General features: G+C 33.3%; 1 protein-coding gene across 2 annotated transcripts in view; it reads left to right on the forward strand.

Moving 5' to 3' along the window:
* Positions 1–17203, forward strand: part of ACVR2A (activin A receptor type 2A) — an 82967-nt gene that overhangs the window by 43737 nt on the left and 22027 nt on the right. The window contains exons 3-5 of one of the 2 annotated variants that reach the window (XM_063097295.1): positions 6068–6275; positions 12099–12208; positions 12403–12557. In XM_063097295.1, coding sequence (XP_062953365.1) covers positions 6068–6275; positions 12099–12208; positions 12403–12557 — 473 coding nt within the window. Of the gene's footprint in view, positions 1–6067; positions 6280–12098; positions 12209–12402; positions 12558–17203 lie in introns of those variants that run through there. The other variant, XM_063097306.1, reaches the window with a different exon arrangement.

A 17203-nucleotide genomic window follows, 5' to 3' on the forward strand; every position in this document is an offset into this window, starting at 1 on the left:
CAGTCTGTTAAACTAGTGGTTTTTTTTTTTTTTTTTTTTTTTAAACTTTTAAGCATGTTTATTTATTTATTTATTTATTTATTTATTTATTTATTTATTTATTTATTTATTTATTTATTTTAAATTTTATTTTGTCGATATACATTGTAGCTGATTATTGCTCCCCATCACCAAAACCTCCCTCCCTTCTCCCTCCCCCCCTCCCCCCCAACAATGTCCTTTCTGTTTGCTTGTCATATCAACTTCAAATAATTGTGGTTGTTATATCTTCTTCCCCCTCCCCCGGTTTGTGTGTGTGTGTGTGTGTGTGTGTGTGAATTTATATATTAATTTTTAGCTCCCTCCAATAAGTGAGAACATGTGGTATTTCTCTTTCTGTGCCTGACTTGTTTCACTTAATATAATTCTCTCAAGGTCCATCCATGTTGTTGCAAATGGCAGTATTTCATTCGTTTTTATAGCTGAGTAGTATTCCATTGTGTAGATGTACCACATTTTCCGTATCCACTCATCTGATGATGGGCATTTGGGCTGGTTCCAACTCTTGGCTATTGTAAAGAGTGCTGCGATGAACATTGGGGAACAGGTATACCTTCGACTTGATGATTTCCATTCCTCTGGGTATATTCCCAACAGTGGGATGGCTGGGTCGTATGGTAGATCTATTTGCAATTGTTTAAGGAACCTCCATACCATTTTCCATAGAGGCTGCACCATTTTGCAGTCCCACCAACAGTGTATGAGAGTTCCTTTTTCTCCGCAGCCTCGCCAGCATTTATCGTTCATAGTCTTTTGGATTTTAGCCATCCTAACTGGGGTTAGATGGTATCTCAGTGTGGTTTTGATTTGCATTTCCCGGATGCTGAGTGATGTTGAGCATTTTTTCATATGTCTGTTGGCCATTTGTATATCTTCCTTAGAGAAATGCCTACTTAGCTCTTTTGCCCATTTTTTAATTGGGTTGCTTGTTTTCTTCTTGTAAAGTTGTTTGAGTTCCTTATATATTAAACTAGTGGTTTTTAACTAGAGAGGAGCATTAGATCACCGACAGGTCTTTGCAAAAAAAAAAAAATTGTATATTTGCACACACATACACTATATGTACACACACACACATAAACACACACATACTATATGTGTGTGTTTATATGTGTGTATATATATATATATAGAGAGAGAGTGTGTATATTTATGAGTATCCCCAAAATGTACTTTTCAGCCACCCATACCCAGGACTTAAAAAATGGCACTTAAACATGTGAGTGTGAGAAAATGTAAAGGGGATTCTGATGCAAGTCACTGGTTAAGAACCACTATACTAAACCCTACATGTAAACCTTTTATGACTATTTATTTCTTTTGAAAATAGTAGTATTAATTATTTGGAGTTACTTTGATAGAATAAACCTACAGATAGAGATTTGAAATTTCAGAAAATTTTAAATTGGAAGATGCTGTTAAAACAACATACGTTCAGTTATAGCGCTGTCTTATAACACCAAGGTCACAAGTTTGGAACCCCTTACAGGCCAGCACCAAAACAAACAACCAACAAAAAAACAAAATATGTAGATAACATTGCCATCCTTTTTAGAACTTCACCTTTAAAGTCACAAGGGGAGCATAAGAATATAAAAATGCGTATAAGTTGATTCATGTTTATAATTACCATGTTATTATATTTAGTGTTTAGTTAGAGAAGTGATAGGATAGAGAGTGATTACAAAATCAGCTTGAGGAGGGGTGGGAAGATTGTCATAGTTTTCCCCATAAGCAATTTTCTTTCTGCCTTTGAGAAATGTCAATCAAATGATAGCCTAGATCTAGAAAATTATTCTGAAATTTTACTTACCTTTAAAAAATAAGTAGTAGGAGTATTTTATTTTTAATAAATAAAATGGTCATTAGTTTATCTTTTATCTAGACTAGGAGAGGCAAATAATAGGGTACTTCAAAGGTTCATGGAAAGATTTGTATTCTCTTTTAATTCTATTTTTCTATGAACTTTTTGAAAACGCTAGTATAAGACACTAATGTTGCTCCCCCTTCCTCTGTACTATAAAATTCTCTCCAAAAGAAAATTCTTCAAAATCCTTCTCAGTACAGTGCTCTAGCAGCCACTATTCATTGATTGGAATTGACAGCAAAGGTGAAACCTGTCTGGCACTTCTGCTCTAGGCAGTGTCCAGTTTTGTTTTTTTTTGTCAGTTTTGCTTAGTTGAAGGGGTGTTGCTATGCCTTAATAATGGATTCTTCTTTTGGAAATGTAGTGGTTTTTAACATGAATTAAATGGGTGATAATTCACAGGACTCTTCTGCAACAAAACAAAACAAACAAAAGGGAGGTTAGCCAGACTTTTGGAATTTGGTGGTTGTTTTAAGGCAGGGAGTGGCAGACCACATAACCTGTGGGCCAAATCTAGCCTGGAACTAAGAATGATTTTTACATTTTTAGATGGTTGAGAAAAATCAATTAAAGAATAATATTTTGTGAGATGTAAAAACTACATGAAATTCAATTTTTAGTGTCCATAAATAAAGTTTCATTGCAACATAAGCATGCTCATTTATTTACTGTTGATGGATGCTTTTGTGCTACAAAGGCAGAGTTGAGTAGTTGAGACAGAACTGCAAAGCCTAGAATATTTACTGTCTAAACCCTTACCAAGAAAAGCCTAGAATATTTACTGTCTAGACCCTTACAAAAAAAGTTTGCCATCCTTGTTTTAAGATAACAGTGTAGGCAGTGAATGATTGCTTTTGGATTATTTGATAATGGAGGAAACTTAGTTTGCTTATATTTTCAACAAGTTTCTGAAAAGGGGTAATTTAGAAAATGGCTATTGTTTGTATACAGATAAATAGCAGTGCAGTAGCAGCCCTTTTATAGAATACAGTTGATATACAGTTACCTGTACAGTTAGCAATATGTCAGTTCATGCTATTATTTCTTTCATAGTTGAAAGGAAGTTCGTGGCACCGTTACTGCCCCTAGATACCAGCAGCTTATAATTTCATCTCTTTGCTAGTACGTTGTAGAGCAGCTGTTCTTAAACTTTTTGGTCTCAAGACTTCTTTAGGCTCTTAAAAATTTAGAAGCTGACAGCGTATTTTTTTTAAATGTGGGTTATATCTATCAATATTTATTATATTAAAAATTAGGACAAAATTTTTAAGTATTTGTTTAAAAATAGCAATTATAAATCCACTCTATACTAAGAAAAGAACAAATTTTTATGGAAAATGTTTTCCAAAACAAAAAGGAATTAGTGAAATTTTCGCAGATCTCTTTAAAGATTGTTTTAGTAGAAGACAACTGGATTATTGTATCTTTTTCTCTATTCAGTTTGTTGTGATATGTTGTTTTGATTGAAGTATATGAAGGAAATCTGGCTATACACAGATACACAGAAAAAAAGGAATAGTATTTAAATAATTTTTATAGATAGTTGTGGATGTTTTTCTATGATACCATGCCAAAACTCAAGAAGTGGTAGTTTGTTTTCTACTCTTTTTTTTTTTTTTTTTTGACCGGTAAGGGGATTGCAACCCCGCACAGTGTTGTCCACACCACACTCAGTCAGTGAGTGCACCGGCCATCCCTATATAGGATCCGAACCTGCAGCCTCGGCGCTACCAGCGCCACACTCTCCTGAGTGAGCCACGGGGCTGGCCCTCTACTCTTTTTTTTTTAAGCCATATTTATTGAAATGTAATTTACATAGAATACATGTATTTTTTTATATGTACCGTTCTGAGTTTTGATTAGAATGTATGACTCGTACATACAGTCATATGACACCACCACAGTCGAGGTGTGGAACGTTTTCATCATCCCACAAAGTTTCCTCATGCCCTTTTGTACTCAGCTCCTCTCTCCTCACTCCCAGCTTCTGGCGACCATAGATCTGATTTCTGTCTGTATAATTTTGTCTTTTCTAGAATATTGTGTAAATGGAATCATACAGGACAGCCTTTTGAGTCTGTCTTTCACTTAGCATAATATTTGAGATTCATCCATGTTGTTGGTAGCTATCCCTAGTTCATTACTTTTTGTGTACAGATGTTTGCTTATCCATTTCTCAGTGATGGACATGGAGTTGTTTTCAGTTTTGGGAGATTATAAATAGAGCCATTCTAAACATTCACATACAGATTTTTTTGTGTGGACATGTGTTTTCATTTCTTATGTCAATACCTAGCCATATGATTGGTGCATAGTATGGCAGGTGTAAAACTATTCTCCAAAGTGGCTGAACCATTATGTATTTTCCCCACCAGTGTGTGAAAGTTCCAGTTACCCCCACATAGTCAGCAACACTTGATATTGTCTGCTGTTTCTTTTTTTGTTTTTGTTTTGTTTTAGTCATTCTAATTGGTATTTCATTGTGGTTTTAGTTTGCATTTCCCTAATGATTTATGCAGTTGAGGAGCCTTTTTGTGGAATTTTTCCATTCTGTATCTCTTCCTTGGCAAAGCATGTGTTTGAATCTTTTGCACATTTGAAAAAAATTGGACAGGGTGTTATTACTGAGTTGTGAGAGGTCAGAGGTCTTTATATGTATGCTCTGAATATCATTCCTTTTTTAGAAATGTGTTTTGCAAGTATTTTCTCGCTGTCTGTGACTTTTCTTTTTTCTCCTCTAACTTTCAAAGAGTACAAGTTTTCATTTTAATGAGGTTCAGTTAATCAATTCTTTTGTAGTTCATGTGTTTTGTGTTCTAAGAAATCTTTCATAATTTAAGATCACAAAGATTTTTCATGTTTTCTTTTGGAAGTTTAATAGTTTTAGGCGTTATTTTTAGGTCTGTGATAACTTGTTTAGAGTTAATTTTTTGTATATGGCATGAGATACGGGTTGGGTTAAGGTTCCTTGTTTATTTTTTTGTCGACATATGGATGTCCAGTTGTTTCAGCATCAATGGTTGAAAGGACTGGTTCCCCCACCCCAATTGAATTGCCTTGGCATCTTTACTGTAAATCAATTGACCATATGTGAATGGGTCTATTTCTAGATTCTCCATTCTGTCCCATTGATGCATGTGTCTGTCTTTTTACTAAGACCGCACTATATTGCTGAAGTTTTATGAGAAAGTCTTAAAATCCAGAAGTATGAATTCTCCTTTGTACGATTTTTTCAGAATTATTTTGGGTATTCCAGTTTCCTTGCTTTTCCAGATAAGACAAGACATAATTTTTTTAAGGGTAGTGCAGAATCTGAAACCATTAATGAACTTTTTGTCCTTGGTAACCTTAAAATCTGTTGTTCTGTCTTGCACATTAAATGGATCTTTTTACTCACGAATGCTTTTGTAACATCACACATAACTTCATTTGGAAAATATCAGTTCTCTGAATTATATGGGCCTTCTAAATATTGGCATATTTTATTATTCAATATTTAAAAGTCATACTTGTTAATATCACCACTGATATCATCAGAAAAATGCTTTAAGTGTTGGGAAGGTGTCATGCTAGTGGTGGTAGGTACAGGTTTTCTAAAGTTCTTACTTTTGCTTGAAAACTCAAATTTTATCTTTGACAATGCACACTGTCAGTTGCTTTACTTGACTAACAGTTTCACTTGGTTTACTTTTGAGAATATGTCTGCCAGATACCCATGTCTGAATAGCCATGGTTTGTTTAGATTACAATGCATGTATCAAAGGGCTTTTTCTTGAGGCAACCAGTATACTTTAGTATGCAGCAGAATTGTTTGCTTAGTTCCTGTTTTGTCACACAGAATATTGAAAAGAAGTCTACTCAAGTGTTGAGATTTAATAAAATTAACAATTCCCACTGCTTTTCATCAAGGATGTTCAAGTAAAGTGAAACTAGTGTTTTCCAGAGAAATTTTGATATATATAAGGTTCCTTCCTATTATTAAGGTTATTTTTATACTTAAAGTACAGGGATTAACCTGGAAACCTAAACCCAAAGTTATAAACTGGGAAGACAGTAAATTATTGACATTTTAAGAACACCTGAAGTTGTTATCTTAAGAGCCAATCTTTTATTTTAAGAGCTGATACAGTTATATTAAGTTGTTGTTTTATTATCTTATAGGTGCTATACTCGGTAGATCAGAAACTCAGGAGTGTCTTTTCTTTAATGCTAATTGGGAAAGAGACAGAACCAATCAAACTGGTGTTGAACCCTGTTATGGTGACAAAGATAAACGGCGACATTGTTTTGCTACCTGGAAGAATATTTCTGGTTCCATTGAAGTAGTGAAACAAGGTTGTTGGCTGGATGATATCAACTGCTATGACAGGTAAGTAAGTACACATTTTATTTTCTGTAATAGTGTTGAGTAATTTTCATCCTTCCCTCCTTCTCTTTCTTTTTTATTTTTGGTACAGGGTTCATCTTTTAAAAAGGAGAAAGATGAACACATGGATTCTCACTTAAATGTTTCTTGCTTTTCTCAAAAAGGGATTATGAAAAACATTATAATATGTTCTAATGACATATATGTATTTTGAAGTAATAAAATAAACATGGCATGTTTTGAATAATATATCAGATAGTGAGAATTCTTAGATAAGAACCATTTCTTTCCCCATGTTAGGATTATAAATTTTTTTAATGCCAGTTTTAAGGAAAAAGGATTTTAAAAAATTGCTTTTAAAGAAAGTATACCTATTGCAAATCTGTCCTCAAGGATAATAAATGAAAATAAAGCTAATCATAGTATTTAATTTCTTTTCAGTTTCCTTCTTTATATATCTGAAAGAAATTGATCTTATTACATTTTTCCCTTTTATTTTTCTTGCAAAGTAGGCCTTTGTTCTTTACCACAAGAGACATTTTAACTTGACGTTCAGAATTACATCAGAACTAACATAGTCCTCAAAGAATGCTACATTTTATTTAAAAGATCTTGTTTAAATTGTTTTATTCTGTACTAGAAATAAAATACAGTAGTTATGTAATTGACTGCCTGTGATCTTTTTGTGAGGAGTCCCATAGATGTTAGGCTGATCACTTAACTGCCTGAGCCACAGGATTTCCCCTGGGGGTGGGTGCTGAAGACTGGCAGAGGCTCCATATTCCTAGATAACCAGACATTTGGGAGCCAAAAAGTGCTGCTATATATACTGAATACTAGATACTTCCAGATCCACTCTCAGGAGCCTCAATTGATTACCTAGAATCTGTGATTGATTAGCTGCATGTGACTAATAGCAAAATGCACTGAATAAGCCCATGAAAATTCAATTGGCCCCACTTTTCATGAGAAATTAAAACACAGTCATTTAAGTATATGTTTAGTAGTTATGGTGTACTTCTAAGTCTGTGAATTTTCCAGGGATTATTTCTCTATAATTATATATTTTAGCTGCATTTCTGATCATTAGCCTCTCTACTAACAAAAGTTGTCATCAAGTAATATGTGCTATTATGAAAGGTAAATATAGAAGGAAATTGAGAAAAAAAAAATGAGGATTGTGGGGATCATCTTTATCCAAAACTATCTTCCATTAATTATTTGAAATAAGGGATTCCTATTCTTTTTCATAGTAAAAAATTGCTGTGTTTTTCACCTAAAACCAGTATTTCAGTTATGTAAGGCTCAGGCAGTGCTGAAATGTGTAGTGAGAGGATTTTCACTGGAGGTCCGGGGAGTGTGTTATATTGTGCGAATGCTTACTCTTAGAGATAATTACTATAACTGCTTTATTTCTGGGGGTTAAATGCTAATTTGGAAGTATGTGAATTTTTGTCTTTGTGTTAATTTAATTGAAAAATAAGGATAGTAAGAAAACTAAGAGAAAAGAAGATTCAAGAAATGTCAAAGTGTGGAAGAAAAGAATGGTAAAAGAAGAATGAAATTGTATGGCGAAAAGTAATTTTCTTGAATTAACTAGGCTAAGTATTTAGTCATGTTAACCTTCTATAATTTGAGGCATGATTCTAAATATTTTTAAATTTATAAATATCTCTTTGTGAATTGTTAACACTTAGCTTTCATTTGTCTTTCTTTATTGAAACATTATTGTTTATGCATATTTGTGGGGTACAGAGTTGAATACCAGTACCTGTATACAATTTGTAATGATCAAATCAGGATAATTAGGTATATTCGTCATTAAAAACGTGATCATTCTTTGTGACCCTTAACCAATTTTGTGCTAACCCACTCCTCTCTCCCCCTTTCTTACCTCTAGTAACCACAGTTCTGTTCTCTCCTTTTGCAAGTTCCATGTATTATTGTGATTGTTGTTTCTTTCTTCCTTTTTTATTTATTTACATTTTTAGTTCCCACTTATGAGTGAGGATATGTGGTATTTCTTTTTCTGAGCCTCACTTATTTCATTTAACATAATTTTCTCCAAGCTCATCCATGTTGTTGCAAATAGTAGAATTTCATTCTTTTTATGGCAGAGTAGTATTCCATTGTGTATATATACCACATTTTCTTTATCTAGTCATCCATTGATGGACACTTAGGTCAGTTCCAAATCTTGGCTAATGTAAATAGAGCTGTGATGGACATGGTAGTTCAGGTGTTTCTTCAACATGATGATTTCCATTCCTTTGGGTATGTACCCAGTAGTGTAATTGCTGGATCATATGGCAGTTCTATCTGTAGTTGTTTAAGACACCTCTATACTCTTTTCCATAATGGCTGCACTAATTTACAGACCCACCAACAGTGTAGAACAGTTCCCTTTTCTCCACATCCTCACCAGCATTTGTTATTCTCTTTCTTTTCTGATAATAGCCAGTATAACTGTAGTGAGATGATATCTCAGTGTGGTTTTGATTTACATTTCTCTGATGCTTAGAGATGTTGAGCATTTTTTCATGTACCTGTTGGCTGTTTGTATGTCTTCCTTTGAGAAATGCCTGTTCAAATCCTTTACCCATTTTAAAATCAGATTATTTGGGTTTTTTTGTTTTGTTTTTTTTACTAGCTTCTTTGAGTTTCTTGTATATTTTGGATATTAATCCCTTGTTGGATGTGTAGTTTGCAAATACTTTCTCCCTTTCTGTAGGTTTCCTTTTTGCTCTGTTCATTGTCTACTTTGCTGTGCAGAAGCTTCTTAGTTTGATATAATCCCATTTGTTTATTTTTTCTTTTGTTGCCTATGCTTTTAACATCTTATTCATAAAATCTTTGCTCAGTTCTACATCCTGCAGTGTTCCCCTTATGTTTCTTCTAGGAGTTTTATAGTTTCAAGTCTTATATTTAAATCTTTAATCCATTTTGAGAGGTATAGGTCTAGTTTCATTCTTCTACACGTGGATAACCAGTTTTCCTAGCGTCATTTATTGAAGAGGCTGTCCTTTCCCCAGTGTATGTTCTATGTTCTTGGTGCCTTTATCAAAGATTAACTGGCTGTAAGAATGTGGATTGATTTCTGGGTTCTTTATTCTGTTCCATTGGGCCATTTTTCTTTTTTTTTTTTTTTGCCAGTACCATGCTGGTTTTGTTACTATAGCTTTGTGGTATAATTTGAAGTCAGGTAGTTTAATGCCGTTGGCTTTTTTTTTTTTTTGCTCAGGATTGCTTTGTCTATTCGGGGTCTTTTGTTGTTCCATATGAATGTTAGGATTGTTTTTCTATTTAGGTGAAGAATGTCATTGGTATTTTGATGGGGATTGTATTGAATCTAGACCATTTTGGGTAGTATGGACATTTTCACGATGTTAATTCTTCCAATCCAAGAGCATGGAATGTCTTTTCATCTTTTTGTGTCCTTCTTAATTTCTTTAAGCAGTGATTTGTAGTTTTGGTTGTAGAGATTTTTCATTTCCTTGGTCAAATTTATTCCTAGGTATTTTACTTTTTTTGGTAGCTATTGTAAAATGAGCTTGCTTTTTGGATTTCTTTTCCTGCTATTTAGTTGTTGGAGTGTAAAAATGCTACTAATTTTTGTATGTTGATTTTGTTTCCTGCAACTTTACTGAATTTCTTTATCAGCTCTAAGTTTTTTGTAGAGTCTTTAGGTTTTTCTATATGTTGGATTGTGTCATCTGCAAACAGGGACAATTTGAATTTGTCTTTTCCAATTTGGATGGCCTTTTTTTCCTTCTCTTGTCTGACTTCTTTGACTAGTACTTCCAATACTATGTTAAATTGGAGTGGTGAGTGGTCAACCTTGTCTCATTCCTGTTCTGAACAATAGCTGAAAGCTTTTCAGGATGATATTGGCTGTGGGTTTGTAATATATGGCTTTTATCGTGTTGAGATATTTTCCTTCTGTACCTAATATGTTGAGAGTCTTTATCATGAAGGGATGTTGAATTTTGTCAAATGCTTTTTCTGCATCTGTTGAGATAATCATATGGTTTTTGTCCTTGATTTTGTTGATGTGGTGTGTCACATTTATTGACTTGTGTATATTGAATCATCCTTTCATCCCTGGGATAAATCCTAATTGATCATGGTGTATAATCTTTTTGATGTGCTGTTGTATTCTGTTTGCTAATGTTTTGTTGAGGATTTTTGCATCTGTGTTCATCAAGGAAATTGGCCTGTGGATTTCTTTTTTTGTTGTATCTCTGTCTGATTTTGGTATCAGGGTGATGCTGGCCTCAAAGAATGAGTTTGGGAGAATGGTCTCTTTTTAAATTTTTTGGAATAGTTTTAAGAGAATTGGTGTCAATTCCTATTTAAAGGTTTGGTAGAATTCAGCAGTTAGTCCGGGGCTTTTCTTAGTTGGGTGACTGCTGATTATTGCTTCAATCTCACTGATTGTTATGGTCTATTCAGGTTTTCTATTTCTTCTTGGTTTAGTCATGATAGTTTGTATGTGTCCAGAAATGTATCCATTTCCTCCAGGTTTTCAAATTTTTGGCATGTAAGTTGTTCATAACAGTCTCTAATGATTCTTTTTATTTCTGTGGTATCAGTTGTAATGCCTCCTTTTTCATTCTGATTTTTGTTATTTGGGTCTTCTATTTTTTTTTTTTCCTTTATTGTTAGTCTAGCTAATGATTTGTCTATTTTATCTTCTCAAAAAACCAGCGTTTTGTTTCATTGATCTTTTGCTTATTTTTGGTCTTTATTTAATTTAGTTCTGCTACGATCTTATTTTCTTCCATCTTTTTACCTTTTGCTACATAGATATTGGTATAGATTATATTTTAAAGTTTGATTTTGTTAAAACTACTTTCTCCCTGAAATTTCTTGAGCTTTTCACTGGAGAGCTAAACTCAACCTTATTATTCTAACAACTATCACAGAAGTTTAGTTTATTTGTAAGATGTGTCTTTAAGTTCACCAGATGTCTATTAGCAATATTTAAAAGTTTGCTTTGTTCTTTTTTATAATAGGTACAGCTATTTCTAACTGGTTGGTTAAGGTTTGTTCTGGGGACTAAATCTATGTCTTTTCAGTAACTTAGGTGCTATTTAGAAGGCTGCTTTTTTTTTTTTTTTTTTAAGATCAGCCTAATTCTAGTGTTTGAGTTAACGAGGTCCTGTATGTTTATTATTACATATTTGTTCTCTACTTGTTGCTTATCTCAATTCTGTTCATTGAGTTTAGAGAATTTAAATCTATTGATATTAAAAAATGACATAAGTTATTCCCAAACCTCGAATGGGTCTGTTGTTGAAATATGTTCCGCCTATGAGATATAAGCTTGCATCATTTAGCATGTGTGCATATGTATGTATTTATATGTACATACCCACCCCCACATATATAAATATATAGCTTTATATGTAGTTTTAAGTTTTTTTATTCGTGAAATGGGAAAGCTATATTTCCTGTGAGCAAAAGCACCCTTAGACCATATAGCCTCATTGACTTTATGTTGCTCTTCAAGCTTTTTTAATAATTAAAACAAGAGAAAAAGATGGTTGCCTTAGATTGCTAATTAGAAACCAAATTAAAGCAATAGTCTCAATGCATCAAAATGATTATTATAAAATCAGTTGTAGATTTTTTGGGGGGATGAGATTTAGTAATAGGAATCTAGGAACATTTTTGGCTTTTAAGAATTGATCACTGGATGTGAATAAAATCTTGAAGTTGAATATAAATGACTTATTCATTCTTTTATCTCTGAGAAGAAAAACAGCCATTGTAAGGTCAGTATAATAATATGATTTTAATTATTTCTCCTCTGTTTATTTATAGGACTGATTGTATAGAAAAAAAAGACAGCCCTGAAGTATATTTTTGTTGCTGTGAGGGCAATATGTGTAATGAAAAGTTTTCTTACTTTCCGGAGATGGAAGTCACACAGCGTAAGTTCATGGGGAAAATACATAGGTTTGTTTAGCTAGTAGATAGAAAACAAAGTATATTTGTGTTGATGGAATAATTTACTCCTACCTCCTCATAGTCTATTTTTTTCCAAAAATTTGGCAATATGATAAATATTTATTATAGAGTTCTGTAGACCAAATCTGAGTTATTTTTCCCTCCCCATTTTCCACAGCCACTTCAAATCCAGTTACACCTAAGCCACCCTATTACAACATCCTGCTGTATTCCTTGGTGCCACTTATGTTAATTGCGGGGATTGTCATTTGTGCATTTTGGGTATACAGGCATCACAAGATGGCCTACCCTCCTGTGCTTGTTCCAACTCAAGTAAGTTATTGTCCCATCCTTTCTACTGTTTTAAATTTTATATTTTTAAGACATATTACTATGGTGAAACAGACTAGGTTGTTACAAATTATTTTCCTTAGGAGTTAATTTTTGAATGTTTACTGTAGCTAGTTTTGCAAACTTATTAATTTTCTGTGTCCAAAACTTTTCTTACTTAAGGATTAAGGTAGTGTAGAATGAGGGGTATTCCCATTCCTATTCTTCTTTGGAGAGTTTTACTTTCATTCTAATACATTTAAGTATGAGATACACCCTGCTTTGCTTCTTGAGAAGTAATTAATGATGGAGAAGTGATACCAAAACTCTTTGTTTCCCTTCCATACTCTCCTCCATTCCTACATTTTTATGTTTTTTTCAACACTACTTGCCAAAACACTCTTTTAACCATGAAAATTGGTTCAAGAAGGTAACCAAGAACGTATGGAAAAGAGGTCTTATAAAGGTTTCAGGAATATATATCCATCAGGATGTTGTTTTAGGGAAGAGGAACAGAAGAGCAACGATTCTTATGTGTTGTTGGTAGTTCAAGTACATTCTTTTGTTTGCAATGTATCAAGTGTGTATTGGAGACTAAAAACTTTTTTAATTCTCTTGATTTGCACTAACCCTACCCCAAATTTTTCTGAAAATATAGGTGTAGTGGGTAATCAAATTAAGTTCACTAAATTTTCCTCATTATCTTGTAAACAGTTGGCACTGGTCCAGTGCTTCACAAGGACTTTTCATGGAAGTAGTTAATATACACAGGCCCAGGAAAACTGATAACTTTTGGTTATACTTGCTTGAGACATCTCTAAATTCTAGTTTTTATTGTGTCTCTTTTAACTCTTAAGATCAAATCACCTCAGCCTTTTGGATCTCTTGATTTAACTTTGTTTCTGTAATACCAGTAGGATATATGGTAAAAAAACTTGATAGAAGAAAATGGTAAAGCCCTATAATTTAGTGACTAAAACAGTTCTTTCCCTCTAAGCTTTGTTTACCTAACGCATTTCTTTCTCAATACTTGCAATCTGTTAGCAATAGATTATTGATCCCCGTAATCTTTGTAAGTTGCTTATATGAAGATATAAACCCAAAGGCAAAATACCTTGTTCAGTAAATTCGATAAACATATTATTTTGTACAGCTAAATATTTTAACTTTTAAACATTAGTAACTAAGTTTGGGTTTATTAAAAATCACTTGCAAAAACGTTTGAAAATTAAAAGTTTTATTGCCTAATTATGTGTAGTTTACTCCAAATTATAAGATACACTTTACCTTCTGTCAGTGGTAACTTTTTAAAAATTTATTTTAGTATATAAGTTTAAAAGAGAGAGTATTCAGTACTATAATAGTTTCCTGAATTTACCTTAGATTTGTGATATGATAGAAGCAAGATGGAAACCACATTTATAAATAAATTTGTTGAGGTCTTAATATAAGGCATTTAAAAATAGTAATCTTATAGATAACAATTGATTTGTATACAATATTTATACAAAAGTGTAGTTAAGACATTTTTAAAAGGGCTCAATATACTAAATTTGAGGCCATTTTATTTAGAATTACTAATTAATTTAAGGGTTTACTTTAAAAAAAAGGAAGATGCCATTATTATTCATAAATAACTAAGCACTAGAGATCTTCCATGAGCATCTGTCTCTGTGGGTTTTAGATATTTGCTACTATGGTTAATGTTATTGTACACGTTTATTTAGTACTTGCATTTCTCTGTCATAAATTCACATCAATTGTATGAATTGCTGAAAAAGAAGGTATAAATTTAAAGATTTTGTGATGGAATGACCTGGCATGGTCAAGCTGTGTTATGTTTGAAAAATACAAGACCAGCCTGACTTCATGCTTTCCTTCTGTCATAAACTCTGTTGTAGAAAAGGGCTATTGTCGTCAATGTGGAACTTCATTTTTGTCATTTCTCACTGTCTCTGAAACAGTATGGTATCAGGTTGTAAGTCTCATTTTTGGTGAGAGGTTTATGCAAACTATAGTTCTGCAAGACTGCATAGTGGCTGTCTTGTTACAAAAGGCTTAGTTTATCTTCTGTTTAAAAATAATTGATGATAATTACATCAAACATTTATTAAACATTTATAGTGAACTAGGGTGCTGTTAAGTTATATTATGCACACATATGTATAAATTATACAAGAATATGTAAAAAGCATATAAATATATAGAATGGGATTTTTAAATTATTATTTCCAAATTGTGAGACTGGTATATAAGGATCATCTTTGGAATTTATTAAAAAATACAAATTCCCAGACCACCCTGAATACAGGGTATGTTTCTAATAAGCTTCCCAGGTGATTCTGGTAACCAGCCAGGTGTGAAAAGCACTGATTTAATCTTACCTTACGGAGTTGTTTATGTAGTATTATCCCCATTTTATAGATAAAGAAATTGAGACATAGCAAAGCTCACAAATGTCAGAGCTAGAATCTGAACCAAGAACTCTTTGACACTAAAGCTTTGTTCTTATTGCTTATGCTGTTCAGCCTCTTTTTTTCAGAAAGCAGACACTTCTGGTATTTTAGATAATTCAGTAAACATCCCTGCCATCTCAAAATCATTCTGTAGGCTAATTTATTTTCTTGCTTTTGGGTGTTAAATATTTTGTGTGACTACTAAGATGAGTAATAACATCATCTCACATTAACATTGTCTCACATAGGATAAAAGGGAAGTAAACAAGTCATAGAAGGGCATATTTATGTGTTTTCCATTAAAAATTTTTTTAGCACCTTCTGGAATAGGATTTATGAACATGTGATTAGGTTGTAGATAAAAATTCTTGGGCTTCTGATACTGCCAATGCATATTAGCTTTTGAAGATTTTTTGAACGGTGGGAGAAGTAGGTCGGAGACTTACTGTACATTTGAAATCTTATGTATTTTACCCCATATCCCTGTCCCCATGTTTCAAGTTTAGTTCCAAAACTAATTAGGAAAGATCTTACATTCTTGCCATGTATTTCTGGAACATTTTTCCTCCAAATTCTTTACATGCTTTTAGACAATGACATAAAATTTGTCATTCTTTTTCTCAGGAGAACTGTTCCTCAAAGTTTTGGCTAAAGGCTGGTTTGTGAATGTACTGTTCTAAGGCATTGGTCTCATCATGATCAGTACGCTAGTTCTGGCAGTTAAATGCTGGCATTTTTTATTTCTAAGACATCAAGTTGTTTAGAATTCTGTCTGGTTTTGTTAGTATTTTATCCTGAAGAAGTGATGTAAGGATATAACTACCTTGAAATCTTTCCTTTAATTATGGTTCTTAGTAGCCAAAATAAAAAATATTTATTCTAAAATAAAGCTAGCACAGTTACAGGCATAGAAAAAAGCAGTTTGTGTTTTTTTAAAAATTGGAGCCATAGGCCGGCCCGTGGCTCACTCGGTAGAGTGCGGTGCTGATAAAAATTGGAGCCATTATATTTCTTTATAATTCATAACTAGTGTGTTTCTCCCATTGTTTCATGGTATCATTTTCTTCCCGCTCATCTTGGATGAAAGCCTGTATTTCTCTTCTTGGCCTTGTCATTTGCTAAGTCCTGTTCATTGTCCTTTTCATCCTTACTGATTGTGTTGTAGTTAGGACATCACCACACCTGAGGCTGAACTATTTCTGTAATCTCATAGTTGGTCATCTTACTTCCACTTCGCTCCCTTCATCTGCACTATTGCTAGAATAGCATTTACATGTTTGATTATGTTTCTTGTGTGCTTAAAATATTTGAGGGCTCCCAGTGATCCACAACAAAGAATACCAAGTTTGAAGCATGACATGAGGTCTTCCATACTGTCTGCTTTTTGATTTTTTCTTTCTACTACATCCTAAGCCATTTGTTACATGCATCTAGAGTTGTATTAGGTATGTACCATTCTTGAACTAATTGAGAAAATAGTGCTCAAGTAATTTTTCTGTTGTGTGTGATTCAGATGAATAACTCCAGTTGAGAAGGGCACAAAGTAATTTGTGTACAAGTTCTATTCTTTCACTACATTGTAAGCTTATATGTATTGTAATCACTACTGTATCTTACCCAGTGTTTGTACGTAATAGCCATTTTATAAATACTGAGTTGCCGAGTTGAGTTTGTCACATTTAGGGTTATACTGAGATGGTAATACAGTATGCTCAGGGATTCCTTTTAATAGACATTCAGGTGCTTTAGAGCGTTGCCTTGAGATAAATCTTGAGATGGTATTTGGGGTGGGGGTGGGGGATGTAAAATAAGTTGAAGTATTTCAGGCTTTTATAAGAGAACGACGTTCAGTTCTTTCTGTAATCACAGACTGAAGCATCTTATCAATTTGCACTACCCAGGTCACTTTTCTTTTGCTTATGCTGAAACTGTCTTTCAGTAGGGAAGATGCTGTTGTAATATGCAGTGAGTAAACTATGTGCAAACTGGTTTTTCTAGTGACAGTGAGTCATGAGTAAGAGGGAATTGATGGACTCTATTATTAAGAAGTCTTATTGTGGTTAGAGTTAATGTGGTTTCAGTAAAACTGTTTGCATTGCTTTCATAACTCTACGTGAGCTTAAGTTTCCTGCTTACAAGATCTGTATTTGTGTTGATAAAAATACCACTTGATAAGAAAATGAATTTTAGGGA

Source organism: Cynocephalus volans, chromosome 1, assembly GCF_027409185.1.
Source record: "Cynocephalus volans isolate mCynVol1 chromosome 1, mCynVol1.pri, whole genome shotgun sequence".
NCBI classification, from domain to species: domain Eukaryota; kingdom Metazoa; phylum Chordata; class Mammalia; order Dermoptera; family Cynocephalidae; genus Cynocephalus; species Cynocephalus volans.